This window comes from Choristoneura fumiferana, chromosome 21 (genome assembly GCF_025370935.1).
Source record: "Choristoneura fumiferana chromosome 21, NRCan_CFum_1, whole genome shotgun sequence".
Taxonomy (NCBI): Eukaryota; Metazoa; Arthropoda; class Insecta; order Lepidoptera; family Tortricidae; genus Choristoneura; species Choristoneura fumiferana.
In genome coordinates, this window is record NC_133492.1 from 12,136,416 (window position 1) to 12,154,020 (window position 17,605).

Below are 17,605 nucleotides of genomic sequence, written 5' to 3' on the forward strand. Positions count from 1 at the left end.
AAATGATTAGGTTTTTATCTATCTATGTACATACAACAGACCACAGAAGATCGAAGTCTGTTCATGCATTGCAACTTTCTTTTAAACTATGTAATTGCTGCTACATTGGAACTAGGCGCTCAGTATTTTTATATAATAAGGAGGCGTGGGAAGAATAAATAATTAGAATAATGAAACAGAAATAAATGTTTAATTACCTACCTATTCTTAACTGTTTCTTCAAATACATAAAATCTAAACAATAGGTAATTAACAAAATGAAAGAACGAAAAATAGAACTCAAACTAGCTAATCTACATTTACACCATAGGTATGACTATATCGCTACTATTGGGCAGGGTGCCCATAAGGCTGGCTGCGTATCCTCGTTGTATGGCAATGCCCATATGTTGACCGAGGCCAAGAGCCAGCCCTATGGTCACCTGTGGAATGGGCAAGCTTCTTTTTAGGGTTCCGTAGCCAAAATGGCCAAAAAACGGAACCCTTTTAGTTTCGCCATGTCTCTGTCTGTCTGTCTGTCCGTCCGCGGCTTTGCTCAGAGGGACTATCAATGCTGGAAAGCTGTAATTTTGCACGAATATATATGTTAACTATGCTGACAAAATGGTACAATAAAAAAATCAAAAAATATTTTTTTATAGAGTACTTCCCATAGACGTAAAGTGGGGGTGATTTTTTTTTCTCATCCAACCTTTTAGTGTGGGGTATCGTTGGATAGGTCTTTTTTTTCGATTCAGTGATTTGTTTGCAAAATATTCAACTTTAAAGTGCAAATTTTCATTAAAATCGAGCGTCCCCCCCCCTCTAAAATCTAAACCGGTGGGTGGAAAAATTTGAAAAAATCAGGATGATAGTAAGTATATCAAACTTACAAGGAAAACTATAATAACAGTTAGGTAAGTTTTCTTGAGAATAATTAGTAGTTTAAGAGTAAATAGCAGCCTAAGGTATAAAATATACCTAAACTTGGAATATTCCGTACAAAATACGAAATCCTTCGTATTTTCGTAATGGCTACTGAACCCTATTTCGGGTGTGTCCGACAGGTCCTTGGCCGGTTTTTAAAAACTTTTTCCTCTCATTCGGAAACTGTTGATGCGATGAAAATTAGAGATGCCGCAAATACCTAGTAACCTAGCTGAAATAGCGAATATTATAATTACCTCTTTTCAAGCTTTTGCGAGTGAAATTATATACCTTAGGGTTCAAAGGGCGTAAAGCACAAAACACAACTTTCAGGAGAAGCTAAAAACTGGCTAAAATATTTATAAGTACTTATTAAAAAACACATAGTTCTGTAGTTTCTAATCTATGAGACCATTAAGGATAACATTGCACTCTAGAAGGTCACAGAAGCCTTCTTCTAAACATTACCCCTTGGTTCTAAACATTTTTTGTGAAGTCGTAATAATGATGACGATGATGAGTAAAATAATTAATAGGTAAGATGAAGTCATTATTTTTTTTACTTTGCAAGTAGATTAAGACGTAAGTACCTAATGTACCTACGTACTTACAAAATAACACAATATTAATACGTAATTTGCTACATAATATTAATTCCATTTATTTTTATACATAATTTAATAACTGGGTTTCGTGGACTCATCCGCTCTCATCCCCTGTTTAAAAATATTCTACTCGTAGTTTCTGCTATGATATTCAAGCTTTTTTTCCATTCCATCAAATTTAGTGTAGTGCTTTAGTTGTGAAAAGTTAACTAGTTAAACAGTTTTGATCCAAACTGACGATTGAAAACTATAAATAATGAACAGAATGGATTACTAATGTATGGGCAAAAAAACTTTTTCCAAAGTATCACATCCCAAAATATTTTACTCAAATTATTATTATTGGCAAATAATCATTTGCCAAAACAACCTACCGCAATTTTACACTGAGTAATTTTTTTATTGGCAAATTATTTTTTCAAGAATAATTACTTAGTCATGTTTCATATTACCAAGTATTATATATAGTCAAATGTATCGTTTGGCATAAAGCACTCTTCCCAAAATATTGCATGGCATAATAACCTATTTTTCTGGTAGCAGTTCGTTTCTGTGAGGGACGCAGTTCTAACCCAACCTAACCTACTTTTCTGATAGCAGTTCGTTTCTGCGGGGGACGCAGTTCTAACCTAACCTAACCCAATTAAGATTGGTTTTTTGGAATATTTTTGTATTTTTTATTTCAATTTCAAATTTTTACTTTTACGGTCATCCCGTAAAACCTAAATTGAAAATACAAACCAAAATATAGGTGCACAGAAAAACCAGAAAAATAAGACCATCACTGGGAATCTGGGAATCAATGGGAATACAAAAAGACGCAAAAAAAGCAATCTTAATTGTTATATCGCACAAGTATGAAATTGGTATCTATGAATGAGATGTCCCCACAAACGTGTTATAGGTAGGACATTAAGTACACCCATCATCAACCCTAATTGCAATGGATCTACGAAGTCTTCAAGCTGGGTAATAATTAGATTTGGGTGCCCAATATTTTCTTTTACACACATAATAGGCTTGGTTTGACATTCACTCTAGATTACACAGCTAGTTTGTAGGAACCAGGGAACACAGACGTAGGTAGGAGATTCCACTCCTCAGCTTTGGAGTAATAAAGGACAAGCAGAAACGCTTTGTACGAATTTTAGGGATGACAACATAAGGCTCCGTTTCCACGAGAAATGTGCAAAAATTTGTTGCGAGATGTGTTTTTCATGAACCAATAGAAACGCTTAATTTACCTCGCCTCGCTCCGCTCAGCTGTTTCCACCAGAGATGTGCTGTGCGAGGATAGGTAAATTAAGCGTTTCTATTGCTTCATGAATGACTTGCCTCCCCCAATAAGAAATGCAAATAATATAAGGACATTCAAACTGCGCCTTAAGATATTCTTAGCGGAGAGGCAAACATCCCAATAGGCAGTCACTAAATAAATCACTAAGTGGGTACGTACTCATCCTTCGCACAAACACGCACACAACACACACACACACACACACACACACACACACACACACACACACACACACACACACACACACAAATGCATGCACAATGTTTCTATAATTATACTGATTGTTATAAATAAACTGTAACTGAATGTTTCGTCCTGTAATCCTGGTTTTGTAACAAGTAGTGATTCGTAATATAGTCAGTCTGATACTGGGATGTGTCCCTGGTGACAGCCACCTAAGTATGTGACTGTAACTGGCGTCACTAAAAAACAGGGTCGCGGAATTATCTTCAGATCTTTTCGCGACACAGCTGAGTGGCGGCCATTTTGGCTGGTAGGAATAGACATGGATGAGTATATTTCAGTGTTTCTGTATGTGTATCTATTTTATCAGCCAATAAACCATTCTTATTCTTATTCCTCGCAACACTTCCTTCCTTGCGTGGAAACGAACGAAGACGACGACGAAGATCTGGAATCAGCTTACAGCGGCAACATTCCCGGAGCGTTACAACTTAGGGATCTTTAAAAAATGAGCCTACCAATTCCTTAAAGGGTCGGCAACGCATCTGTGATTCCCCTCGTGTTGCGGGTGTCCATGGGCGACGGTGATCGCTCTCCATCAGGTGACCCGTCTGCTCGTTTGCCCCCTCGTTTTATAAAAAAAAAACGCAGGCTAAGGGTGTGAAGAAACCGCCTAATTTTGGTCGGCGCGTGAACACTCCCTTCCTCTTGCAGTTTGTAATAAATAAGGGTAGGTATTTACAACATGGAATTTGGTGCCCCCTTAGGATTAGAGCCTGGAGCGTACGCCCCTGTTTGCAACCCAATCATCAACGTATTTTTTTTTAATAGCACTAAGATTATTCGTGATTATTATCGTTCACTTTGAATTCGCTGATAAATGTCATTTCCGCGAAAATAACTGTTTTGCGGGAAGAGCTTAAAAACAAGCTTATCGGCTGTCAAAACGCAATAGCGATGCATGTAGCGATTTATTACCTACATTGCTTTGATTAGAATATGTTTAAAAAAACCGGCCAAGAGCGTGTTGGACATGCCCAAAATAGGGTTCCGTAGCCATTACAAAAAAATTAAGTAATATTTTTCTAAGGATTTCGTATTTTATACGGAATCTTCCAAGTTTAGGTATATTTTATACCTTAGGCTGCTATTTACTCTTAAACTTAGTTTTCCTTGAAAGTTTGATATACTTACTTACTACCATCCTGAATTTTTTCAATTTTTTTCCACCCATCGGATTAGATTTTAGAGGGGGGGGGACGCTCGATTTTAATGAAAATTTGCACTTTAAAGTTGAATATTTCGCAAAAACTCCATGAATCGAAAAATCGTCCTAGCAAACCCCTAATGGTTTTAAAAGACCTATCCAACGATACCCCACACTATAGGATTGGATGTGAATAAAAATATCACGCCCACTTTACGTCTATGGGAGGTACCCTAAAAAATATTTTTTTAGAATTTTTGATTGTACCATTTTGTCGGCATAGTTTACATATATATCCGTGCAAAATTACAGCTTTCTAGCATTGATAGACCCTGAGCAAAGCCGCGGACGGACGGCTAAGTTTGCTTGAGAATTATTAGTAGTTTAAGAGTAAATAGCAGCTTAAGGTATAAAATATACCTAAACTCGGAAGATTCCGTATAAAATATGAAATCCTTAGAAAGATATTAACTACTTAATTTTTTCGTAATGGCTACGGAACCCTATTTTGGGCGTCTCCGACACGCTCTTGGCCGGTTTTTTACTGAATAAATGATTTGAATTTGAATTGTATTAATATTATTTATTACTTAATCGGAAGTTTATGTTATTATGGTTCTAATAGTTTGTTAGGTACTTACTTACTAACGTCCTTATTAACGTAAAGTGGAGTGTTTTCTCATCTTAATCTTCTCGTTCGCCTTTTGCTGGCAAACTTTTACACACACAAACTACTAAACGCTTCAATTCCTCAAGGTAGCGTAATCGGATGCCATTTATTTTTAACTAGCTTTTGCCCGCGACTTCGTCCGCGTGGAATAGTAACTTTGGGAAGTATTTAATTTATTTAGGATACCTATTCTGCCAATAATAGCACATAGAAACTTCTACGGTTTACTGAAAATAAGTAATCTATTTTAATACATTGCTATAAATATAAACTATTTTTTTTGTTTTTCCATCCATCCATCCATGCTATGGTAAAACATAAATATTCATATTCATATTCATATTTATTCATTCAAATATTATTTAATATTTTGCGGGAAGCCACATTTTAGCAATACGACGTGTATTCTACCCTGCCAACACAAAAGGAGTACTTAATTCTTCATATTGAACTCTTGAGACCTTTATTGTAAGTTAGGAGGGTAGTATTATATTATTATTATATATTAAGCATAGCTACAAATATTTCCGATAAATATACTTATAAGTTATAGTAAATTTCTTTGGAATTCCTTAAGAACTTTCATCCCCATATTTTCAAGTATTAAATAGGTCGAAATTTGAAAAGCACCGGAACAAATGTTTTTTAGGGTTCTGTACCTCAATAGGAAAAATGGAACCCTTATAGGATCACTTTGCTGTCCGTCCGTCCGTCTGTCTGTCAAGACCCATTATCTCGTAAACGGGTGGAGTGTCGGTATCGAGTTGAAATTGAAACCCCAAACTCAGGTATTGACCTGAAGCTGAATTCCGAAAGCTGTGAAAAAATCAAACTTCTAAGTCAGGCAATCAAAACCTATACCTAGTCATTAAAAAGGTGTTTCCATACAAATCGCCTTAACATTTATATTATTAATAGGGTACTTCTGGCTATCCTGGAAACTAGGAATTTTGCATAAAGATCGCTCTTATAGCACAATAAATAAGAAAAATCTGAAACTTATAATTTTTCATGTCTGACTGTCTATGTCAATAAGCCATCTAAAATTACCCCCATTGCGTACATTTTGCTTGAGCTTCTACTCTGGTAACACTGTATCATCCCCTCTGCTAACATCACCTCGCAGTGAAATTTTCAAAAACGCTTGAACAAATGTCTATTTATTTCTTATAAGTGCCCAAATGCTAAGTTTCATACATAAAGAATCATCGATTTATCTTCGACATTGATGATCTTTCATATAAACTTTCATCCCCTATTTCACCCCTCATAAGAAGAATTTAAGAAACGCGTGCACAAATATCTATTTATCTTTATCACGTTCCCAAATGCCAAGTTTCATAAAGAACCATCGATTTATCTTCGACAATGAAGATCTTCCATATAAATTTCATCCCCTATTTCACCCCTCACAGGAAGAATTTTAAATGCACGAATAAATATCCATTTACTTGTTATCACGTGCCGAAATGGCAACTTTAATAAGATTCATCGATTTTCCCAAGGTCTATTCTATCTCTATACCAAATTTCATAAAAATCGGTTCAGCGGCTTAGGCGTGAAAGCGTAACAGATAGACAGATAGAGTTACTTACGCATTTATAATATTAGTATGGATTGAGTGCCTAAATGCCAAGTTTCATGGTTTTATCTTCGGCGGCGACGAACTTCCACCTTATAAACTTTCATCCCCTATATCAACCCCTTAAAGCCTTTTTTTCGCGATAAAAGATAGCCTATGTTCTTTCCCAAGGTCTATTCTATCTCTGTACCAAATTTCATCAAAATCGGTTCAGCGGTTTTTGCGTGAAAGCGTAACAGACAGACAGACAGACAGACAGACAGAGTTACTTTTCGCATTTATAATATTAGTATGGATATATATATATATATATATATATAATATATATAATATATAAAGTATATTATATATATATATATATAATATATATATATATAATATATATATATATATATATATATATATAATATAAGTAATATAAGTAATAAGTATGGAAGCATGGATTTTAAGTACATAAATGACGTACCAAAAATTATGAACGAGCCTTGTATCTGATTTGCTGACGATGTCTCTCTTACAATATGTCAAAACAATTCTAACTAACACATTAAACTCTTTATTCGAAAAAACTAGTAACTGGATGAATGATCATAACCTACAAACTAATTATGAAAAAACTAAAATAATGACTTACTATCCGCATCCCAATTGGACATAAATTATTCCTACAAAAATTTAAAATTAGAGGTGGTTGACGAGTTTTCTCTACTTGGACTAGTAGTTGATACCCATCTAAATTGGAAGTCGTATATTAAAAAGATAAGGGGTAAACTGTCTACTTTCGCGTACGCTCTACGAGAGATTAAGAAATCCACTAACTTACACGCTACTCCTGTAACTTATTATGCCTATGCCCACGCGTGGCTTAGCTACGGTATCACCTTGTGGGGCAATAGTACAGATGCACAAACACTTTTTACTGCACAAAAAAAACTGATAAGGATCTTAGTAAATATTGCCAACACTGAAACCTGCAAGCCCCATTTCCAAACACATAAAATACTTACAGTACCTTCCATGTACATACTAGAAATTTGCAAGTTTGTTCACAAATACCCTGATTACTTTACACGGTGAGATGATCAACAAAGCATCTACTCACTACGCCATAGAAATCACTTAAAATTGCCTCCACCCTAAATCAAAATTCATTCACACGGTACTTACGCCATGTCTGTAAAAGTATATAATAAATTGCCTACCCAAATAAAATCAGAAACAAAACATAAAATAATTATAAGACTATTAAAAGATTTTTTAACTCCAAAGTGTTACTACACTATAAACGAATATTTATTTAGAAGAATCAGAAAAAATAGTTATATATCAGTTATTATTATGTTCTTTATTTACTTTCATTCTTAGGATTAGGTTTTTATAATAGTTATAAAAAGTAAAATACAGAAAAGTACATACAAAATAAAAATATTATAAAAACCTAACCTAGTTTGCCGCCGGTAACGGGGCAGGGCCCAAGCTACCGGTGGTCAGGGCCGCAGAGTGAGGAACCTCCGGACGATGCGTGCCGTGTCCAGAAGTACCGCCTTCTGTATCTGGCCCTTGATCCAGCCATCTAGCGAAAGTCTCTTGAGATGTTGGTCGAGACTCTTCGCTATTAGACCATTTGCTGAAACGACTATCGGGACAATGATCGTCGAGTCAACATTCCACATAGCAGCCAGTGAGCCAAGTCAAGGTACTTGCTGAGTTTGTCCTTCTCGGCCTTCACGAGGTTCTCGTCATGTGGGATGGTGATGTCGACGAGCACTGCCTGGCGGTTTGATCGATCTGTCAGCACGATATCAGGCATATTGGCTACAATAGTCCTGTCCGTGATGACAGATCGATCCCAATAGATCCCAATTATTATTATTATTATTATATAATTAAAGACGATCTCATACGTACTTACCACATAAGTTCTAAGTTTTGTTATCTACTTAGATTATAGTTTATTTAGATACCTTACTCAACACTTCTTATAAGCGTTAGTTAAGTATGTAAACCTCTTCTTAAAAATTATACCTAAGTGGTTAGCATAGCATTTGTTATAGTTAAGTATAAGTAAGTTTAGCAAATTTGTTATAGTTAAGAGTATAAGTAACAAAGGATAACATAAATTTGGAATATTCCGTACAAAATACGAAATATTACTTATTTTTTTCGTAATGGCTACGGAACCCTATTTCGGGCGTGTCCGACACGCTCTTGGCCGGTTTTTTTTAAGTGGTGAATGTCCACGCTCCCCTAGCTACGAGTAAGTATCTTCTCTTTTTACACCTGCCCTGGAGCCTGGTCCGACATGCTAAAAAATATATACCTCGTTTAGTTTCTTGCCGGATTCTTCTCAACAGCGGTTTTTCCGAACCGGTGGTAGATTTTTCTGACATTCATAAGTGCTTGTACAGTCTAAATAGAATAAAGATATTTTGACTGACTTTGATGCTCTTGACTTGACCCGTTTTTACAAGCTTTTATTTAGTTTCACCTGTCCCGTTGTCTGTCTGTCTGTCTGTAGTCAAATATTTTAAGTTATATTAGCCCACATTTTAGTAGTCGGGTTGACTTGAAATTTGGCATACTTGTGTAAATTGCGTGACAATACAATAATCTGGTAGTGGTGACATCCTGGTCTTCAATGGTTAATGGCATCAACTTGAAATTTGGTATGCAAATGTAGTTTGCGTGACAATGCAAGTACAGTCAGCAAAAAGTACCTACAGTCACCAAAAAAAAGCTTGTATTAAAAATGAAATGTTTACCAAAAACTTTTTTTTTCTGAAGTAGGTCAAAAATTATTTTTTCAGAACATTTTAGCAGATGGTTTGTTTTTTTGACATCACACAACCCTGTAAATGTTAACAAAATAATTTTACTCATAAATGAAATTGATAATTATATTGTTCCTGCTCTTTGTTAGGCAGCTGCAATTAAAAGTCCTTTGTGTCCTCACGTGATAAAATTAGTGCGTCATAGATCAAAGATAAAGTCGATGTTTAATGTAGTTTTTTCAGAAAATTGCGAAACTTTGGTTCATGGTTTCACAATTTAATCCTTATTAATCCCTTATTTGTTGTTATCCTTGTTGTTGAATGAGGAAAACTTATTAAATCGATAGAGCAAGGAACTTTCCGATAGATTTTCACCTCTGTATAACAATACGTGACTAACACCAAGTGAGTAAGACTACACAGAAGTGCGGCACATCAATCGAACCCTGTAGATAAAATCGATCAATACTTTTGCATCAATAGGTACATAATTGAATTTGATCAATATCTGTTAAAATCAGCATTTTAATTATCAAGGATAGATTATCGCGTTGTGACAAAAGTATAAATAGCCAACGTGCATTCGATTCAGTTAGTATCATTTCATTATCATAGTGAAGGACAGTATATTGCATTCACATAGAAAACATATTATGAAAGGTAAGATTATTTATAAATCCCATTAAAAAAATGACATTGCAGTAGGAGGTTTGCTATCTTCAAGATAATTTGCCCCATGGGGGTTAATTACTATTAGATATCTTAAGAATTTGATTACTTCGTGCAATCTTATTTCGTCATAATATCTTTTAATTGTGCTGATAGATAACTCATGAAGTTATTTTTGGCAAAAAATTTAGAAAGTGAATTATGTTCTGGTGACTTTCGAAAATGAATAGTGAAATTGAGAAAAACATCAATTCTCAATTTTGACAGAAAAAAGCGCAAGTTTTATCTGAAAATATTACGAATTCACGTTGATACAATTAAATTAGAAGTGCTTCCAAAATAAGTAAGAAATGAAATAGTTACATTGTTCCTTTCAGGCGCAGTCCTCGCACTATTCTGTGCGGTAGCACTAGTCCATGCGGAAATAAACGAGAATGGGTGTCCCATAAACCCATACATCGACGTGCTAAAGCCGCATCCCAACTGCAACAGATACTACCAATGCCTGCAAGGAGAGCTCTTTGAGCGCAAATGCGCGGCGAATCTCGTGTTCAACGTAGAAACACAAGAGTGTGACTGGCCCGAGAATGTCGACTGCGATAATAGGATTCCTGTAGCTCCCGAAAGCAGTGAAGAAGAGAGCCAGCCTGAAAATGGCAATGGCAATGACGACCCTAGTTTGGCCCCTGAAATATGCGCAGAAGAAGGATCTGACGGTATCCTAGTTGCCCATGAAAACTGCAATCAATTCTACGAATGCAACAACGGTGTGCCCGTTGCCCACAAATGCGCATCAACCCTTTTGTTCAATCCTAGTACCGGACGGTGCGATTGGCCTGAAAACGTGAACTGTGGCGACAGGAACCCTGACGGTGGTAGCGGTGGTGGAGATGGTGGCAATGGAGATGGCGGCAATGGAGATGGTGGTAACGGAGATGGCGATAATGGAGGAACCGGTGGTGGAAATGGTAACCCAAGCGAAGCTCCTGAAATCTGCGCTGCCGAAGGATCCGACGGCGTTTTGGTTGCCCATGAAAACTGCAATCAATTCTACAAGTGTAATGGTGGAGTTCCAGTAGCGATGAACTGCTGGGGCAATCTCCTTTTCAACCCTGCCACTGACCAATGCGACTGGCCCGAGAACGTAGACTGTGGCGACAGGAACCCTGACGGTGGTAGCGGTGGTGGAGATGGTGGCAATGGAGATGGCGGCAATGGAGATGGTGGTAACGGAGATGGCGATAATGGAGGAACCGGTGCTGGAAATGGTAACCCAAGCGAAGCTCCTGAAATCTGCGCTGCCGAAGGATCCGACGGCGTTTTGGTTGCCCATGAAAACTGCAATCAATTCTACAAGTGTAATGGTGGAGTCCCAGTAGCGATGAACTGCTGGGGAAATCTCCTTTTCAACCCCGCCACTGACCAATGCGACTGGCCCGAGAACGTAGACTGTGGCGACAGGAACCCTGACGGTGGTAGCGGTGGTGGAGATGGTGGCAATGGAGATGGCGGCAATGGAGATGGTGGTAACGGAGATGGCGATAATGGAGGAACCGGTGCTGGAAATGGTAACCCAAGCGAAGCTCCTGAAATCTGCGCTGCCGAAGGATCCGACGGCGTTTTGGTTGCCCATGAAAACTGCAATCAATTCTACAAGTGTAATGGTGGAGTTCCAGTAGCGATGAACTGCTGGGGAAATCTCCTTTTCAACCCCGCCACTGACCAATGCGACTGGCCCGAGAACGTAGACTGTGGCGACAGGAACCCCGACGGTGGTAGCGGTGGTGGAGATGGTGGCAATGGAGATGGCGGCAATGGAGATGGTGGTAACGGAGATGGCGATAATGGAGGAACCGGTGCTGGAAATGGTAACCCAAGCGAAGCTCCTGAAATCTGCGCTGCCGAAGGATCCGACGGCGTTTTGGTTGCCCATGAAAACTGCAATCAATTCTACAAGTGTAATGGTGGAGTTCCAGTAGCGATGAACTGCTGGGGAAATCTCCTTTTCAACCCCGCCACTGACCAATGCGACTGGCCCGAGAACGTAGACTGTGGCGACAGGAACCCCGACGGTGGTAGCGGTGGTGGAGATGGTGGCAATGGTGATGGCGGCAGTGAAGATGGTGGCAATGGAGACGAAGGCAACGGAGAAAGTGGAAACGGTGGGAACAACGACCCCAGCCAGGCTCCCGAAATTTGTGCCGCTGAAGATTCCGATGGCGTCTTAGTCGCTCACGAAAACTGTAACCAGTTTTATGTGTGCAACAATGGTAAACCCGTCACGCTCAGCTGCGGGGGAGATCTCCTGTTCAACCCCGCTAACAACCAGTGCGACTGGCCGGACAATGTCAATTGCGATAGCAGGAACCCAGACAACGGTGGTGAAGACGGTGGCGAAGGAGACGGAGACAATGAAGACAGCGGCAATGGAGGCAACAAAGATCCCAGCTTGGCTCCCGAAATCTGTGCCGCTGAAGATTCTGACGGAGTTCTCGTTGCACATGAAGACTGTAACAAGTTCTACATTTGCAATGCCGGTGTTCCCGTAAGCCGCAATTGCTATGGTGACCTCTATTACAACCCTAGCACAGAGAGCTGTGATTGGCCACAGAATGTTAACTGCGGCAACCGCAGAACTTTCACCTCGTTCAATAAACATATGCCTCAAGTGCGCAGGATGTAAACAGTCCGGGCATAACACTGCCATGAACACTACTCAAAAACTTTTTGAAATGTTATTAATTATTTTTTGGAAAATTTTAATATTCTTTTTTGAATAAAATACAATTAATTATTTTACACAATTTTGGTTTTTCTATTAATATGTTTGAAGTACCAAAAATATTTAATTTAAGATAAAGGACACCTGTCTTGTCTTGATTTTGATGATGGTCAGGTTATTATACTTACATCATTCGGGAGATACAGACGCAGGCAGGTAATTCCACTTATCCAAACAATTTATCATTACATTACTGAAGATGAATCACGTCTGGTCGTTATTCATTATATTTGCGAAAAACAAGCTACGTAAGATAATTTTTGTAACTTACTAGCTTATGCCTTCATGGAAACCTAACAGAAAAGACTGGCTCACTATCCTGTGGTAAATTTGTATTTATATCTTCTTAGTTCACCTCTTAATAATAATATGATTCTCAAAGATTACCAAATTTCTACATTATTTTAGGCAATGAGTTGTTTGTCAGTCAGTCAATCGTAACACCCTTTTATTTATAAATCATAACGTGATCATAAAATATCCTCCTGAGTCCTGACATTTTTTAACAAACTAAGTACTTAAGACCTAGACGTGGTTGACCTGCTTTGATATTTTGGATATTATTTCAAAACTCTTAGAATTCTTTATTCAATGAAAACTTTAAAATTTATAAAGTACATTCGGCCGTTATTCTTAGTGTTAATTAGTCCTTTATAAAGTACGCGAGGAATTAGGAGGATATATCATATACAATGCGAAGCATACGACTGACGACATCGTGAGAGTGGCGGGAAACCGGTGGATGCAAGTGGCAAGTTGTCGTTCATTGTGGCGTTCTAAGGATTGTCCAGCAGTGGACGTCTTCGGGCTGATGATGATGATGATGATCATATACAATACAGTTTAACAATGAATTTGCAGGTCGTAGGACCTTGTGCAAGGTCCGCCCGGATTGCTACCACCATCTTGCTCGCTAATCTTGCCGTGAAGCAGCAGTGCTTGCACTGTTGTGTTTCGGCGTGGAGAGTAAGACAGCCGGTGAAATTACTTGAGGTATCCCATATTAGGCCTCTAGGTTGGCAACGCATCTGCAATACCCCTGGTGTTGCAGATGTTTATGGGCGGTGGTGATCTCTTACAATCAGGAGACCCACTTGCTCGTTTACCATCCAGTCGAATAAAAAAAAGAATAGAATAGATCTAATCACTGTCCCTGTATTTGCCATCTTAAACTTCATGTTATTTCATTAGCAATAAACTGAGAATAGAATGGAATAAGCATATATTAACACACTTATTCCGCCATGGCACCATCAATGACCTGGTCCGCCGCTCGCTTGCCACCGTCTCTGTGCCCGCAATCCTTGAACCCGCGGGCATGGCCAGAGACGATGGAAAGCGCCCCGACGGGGCTACTCTGGTGCCATGGAAGCTGGGTAGGGTGGGTTTCGCGCAGTCCCACATTCAGGCAACCCGCTCACAAGCCGGGGCTGCAGCTGACCAGGCCCAAGTTCTCAAGTGCCGCAAATACTCTTCTCTTTTAAAGGACTATGAGTTTGCGGCGCTCGCAGTGGAGACAATGGGGCCTCGTCGTCCCGGCTGATAGAGACCTCAAGAGACCCCAGAGCTGGCGCTTACCTCTCCCAGCGAATTTCTCTGACTGTACAGAGAGGTAATGCCGCCAGTGTGTTGGGGTCTATGCCGCAGGAGGGCCTCTTAAATGGTGTTTTCTTTTTATAGTTAGGTATATTTATGTAGTTTTTATTCATTTTTGTTTCCTATCATATTTTTGTATCTTGCAGTTGAATACGAATTTCTTAGAGTAAAAGATACGATATTATATTATTAATAAACAGAAGATATTTTCCACATTGAACTCATAACTATAACATAACTAAATGCTAAATAAGTGTGATAAATGGATTGGGCTCAGCGTGTACGCTGTGGACGCACACAAAAGAGCAATAAAGCTGAAGCAGTAAAGGTGACAAACAGGGTGTCATCTATGGGACATTTTAATCTATCAAGCACGTGTCAAGAGATATTTACCATTTTTTTTGTTTCTTTGCGAATTAGTGCGGTCAAGCTATGCGAAATAGTCGCATTTTCTTTAAATATTTGTATCTCTATTTTAAATTGACCGCGCGCTTATTAATGGTGTGTTTGAAGTTCTAAGCGCTCTTATTCTGAGACGGTGGAATAAAATTTTGGGTTAGGTACAGTCCAGCTCCAAGATGGATGATGAAGATGATAAGTGCCAGAAGATACGGAAGGGGGAAAGTAAAGACTATTGGTGAGTGGCTTTCGATAATGTATTTATCAACCAATTGTTAAAGATGAGTTGGTTTTAAGGGAACATGTCTTTTCTTTGTTATTGTAAAGATTTGCGTTTGACAATAATCACACCGTAACCGTAAGTGGTGATGTGGTAAAAACCAGTAAATGTTAGTATAATTTTTTGTTAATTTCAGAACTCAAAGCAGTCTTCTGGTGTAATTTCCTGCTAATCGGTCCAGGTTTAGAATCCTTGAGCAAATCTGGCCTCAGCGTGCTTGTTGAAGGAAGAGACGCAGCCTGCGTCCGCGGGCCAGTCGCATACCTGGAAATAATTTTATGATTTGTTAGAATAACTATTACATTTTCAGAGTTAAACTGTGCTCTTGTCCGGGTGCGCGGTTAGTTCCGATGGGGTGCTGAAAGTTTCTCGATGAGGGCTAAAGCATAGATGTCGCTAGTGTCGCTGCTTAAGTGACTAAATAAGAAACAAACAAGCTGAGATATGTGGTGCATAGGAGAAATGTCCTGTCCAGTGGTGGTGTAGCGGTATAGCTCGCAGAACGGAATGCTCAGGACCTGTGTTCGATTCCCAGCGCTGGTCTCTTTTTCAGGTTATTCTGTGCGTCTATGTTTCAGTTTGTATTTTCGATCTGAATTTTACGGGATGACCGTAAAAGTAACAAAATTTGGAGTTGAAATAAAATATACAAAAAGTCTCCAAAAACCCATCTTAATTACCTAAGTCGCAATAAAATAAAATAAATCGATTTAGTTCACAGAAGTTAGCAGTTTAATGGCCACTCGATAAAAAAACAAATCTCGGTTTAGCGTGAAGTTTACGTTAGCAGCCATCAAAATGAATAATTAGTAGGTACGATAAGCCAACCGCGGCTAAATCTAGATTTGCATTTTTCCTTCAACGGCCATATTAACTTATAGTTTTATCACATCTTCTCAAATGTCATACAACTACACAAAGCGCTTTTGAAACAAAAATATTTTCATAAAGCTATGTAACTCACATACTCGTAATGTGTACGCTTCTCGCCAATAAACATTACAGTTTGGCGAGTAATTATACTAAATGTAATAAAAAATAAAAACTAATTTTGTTTCGAATATAAATAAATAAAATATCATGGGACACTTGACACCAATTAACCTAGTCCCAAAGTAAGCAAAGCCTGTACTATGGCAACGGATAAACTTACTTATATACATCAATACATACTTAAATACACATGAAACATCCAAGACCCGAGAACAAACGTATCGTATCGTATTATTCATAAAAATATCTACCCCAGCCGGGAATCGAACCCGGGACCTCAAGCTTCGTAGGCAGGTTCTCTAATCACTTGGCCATCCGGTCGTCTGAACATCTTAAAATACATATATATCTTACTGACCTGTAGGACTCTGTTGAAGTGCAGGGTTGGCGGGCAAGCCCTTAGGACCTTTTCGCCCCAGACGCAGTAGTAGAAGCCGTTGCAGTCGTCTTCTGCGGGAAGCAGCCAGTGGATACTGTGGTCGACAGGGCAGCCGTTCTCTTGGAACTCAATATCGGACTCAGGAGCCTCAGTTGCTGGCGCTTCAGTTTCTGGTGCCGGAGCTTCAGTTTCAGGTTCAGGTGCTTCAGTTTCGGGTTCAGGTGCTTCAGTTTCGGGTTCAGGTGCATCAGTTTCCGGTTCAGGTGCTTCAGTTTCGGGTTCAGGTGCTTCAGTCTCTGGCTCAGGAGCTTCAGTTTCTGGCTCAGGAGCTTCAATTTCTGGTTCTGGTGCCTCGGTTTCGGGTTCCGGCGCTTCAGTTTCGTGTTCTGGCGCTTCGGTTTCGGGTTCTGGTGCCTCGGTTTCTGGCTCAGGTGCTTCAGTTTGTGGCTCCTGTCCAGGGATGTTTCTGTCTCCACAATCTACATTGGCTGGCCAGTCGCACTCCCAGGTGTTGATGTTGAAGTACAGATCGCCCCAGCAGTCCAGTTCAACAGGCTGTCCGTATGTGCACTTGTAGAATTTGTTGCAGTCAGAATGTTCCAGAAGCTTCTCTTGTGTCCAGTCTGACGGGCACTCGTTAGCGGCCACGGCCACTACGGCTAATAAGAAAGCTACTGCTACACCTAGAAAAATGAAAAACATTCAAAGTCAAAATATAAGGCTTAGGCTAGGTATAACAAACACTTATGAATGTCAAGTGATCTACCACCGATCATAATAATATTATTCTTATTGTCATCAAATCAAGACGTATAATCAAAAACTTGGAGTAAGATTTCTTGGAATAAAAGGAAAATGATATTGTAAGACACTGTAATATTAAATTAGTAATTAGAAATTAGTCTTTAGATATTTACCCTTCATGTTGTGTAGTTTGAAACAAACTTGAAGTAATTGGTCATATATTGTTTTATACCTTTCCGCACAAGTAGGTACTTGAGGATTAAAAGAATAAGTAGATAAAATCAGTGCGTAATAAGGTAGCTAATCTGTTATTACTACACGGCTCAAAAATTTAAGATTAGGCAATAAAAATCGCAACGAGGGTTTCATAATTCCACGTTGTATTTAGATATTCACAATTGTAGTGCAGGAGCGGTCCGATAGATGGCGCTGTCCTTCCATTTAGAGCACGCTAACGGTGTGCAGACTTAAAACAAAAATACAATAAATTACAGTAAAAAATACCCTTTATTGATTATTGTACACCACAAATAGTAAGTGAT

At 38.8% G+C, this 17,605-nt stretch overlaps 2 protein-coding genes across 2 annotated transcripts; one reads left to right on the forward strand and one right to left on the reverse strand.

Annotated features, from left to right (window-relative positions):
• Window positions 1–9,806: 9,806 nt before the first annotated feature.
• On the forward strand, window positions 9,807–12,694 carry LOC141439667 (uncharacterized). The gene is made up of 2 exons (XM_074104004.1): window positions 9,807–9,881; window positions 10,268–12,694. The coding sequence occupies exons 1-2, from the start codon at window positions 9,875–9,877 to the stop codon at window positions 12,571–12,573; spliced, it is 2,313 nt and encodes a 770-aa protein (XP_073960105.1). The 5' UTR covers window positions 9,807–9,874; the 3' UTR covers window positions 12,574–12,694.
• A 2,212-nt stretch (window positions 12,695–14,906) lies between these two features.
• Window positions 14,907–17,331, reverse strand: LOC141439579 (uncharacterized). Its single transcript, XM_074103868.1, has 3 exons — window positions 17,237–17,331; window positions 16,299–17,002; window positions 14,907–15,211 (listed from the first exon to the last, which is right to left on the reverse strand). The coding sequence occupies exons 1-3, from the start codon at window positions 17,241–17,243 to the stop codon at window positions 15,131–15,133; spliced, it is 792 nt and encodes a 263-aa protein (XP_073959969.1). The 5' UTR covers window positions 17,244–17,331; the 3' UTR covers window positions 14,907–15,130.
• Between the last annotated feature and the right edge of the window lie 274 nt (window positions 17,332–17,605).

Excerpts from the sequence above, each read along its gene's own strand:
- LOC141439579 (XM_074103868.1), bottom strand. Across the intron at positions 15,212-16,298 it reads ACTTCAACAGAGTCCTACAG|GTATGCGACTGGCCCGCGGA; the intron begins GTCAGTAAGATA and ends AATTATTTCCAG.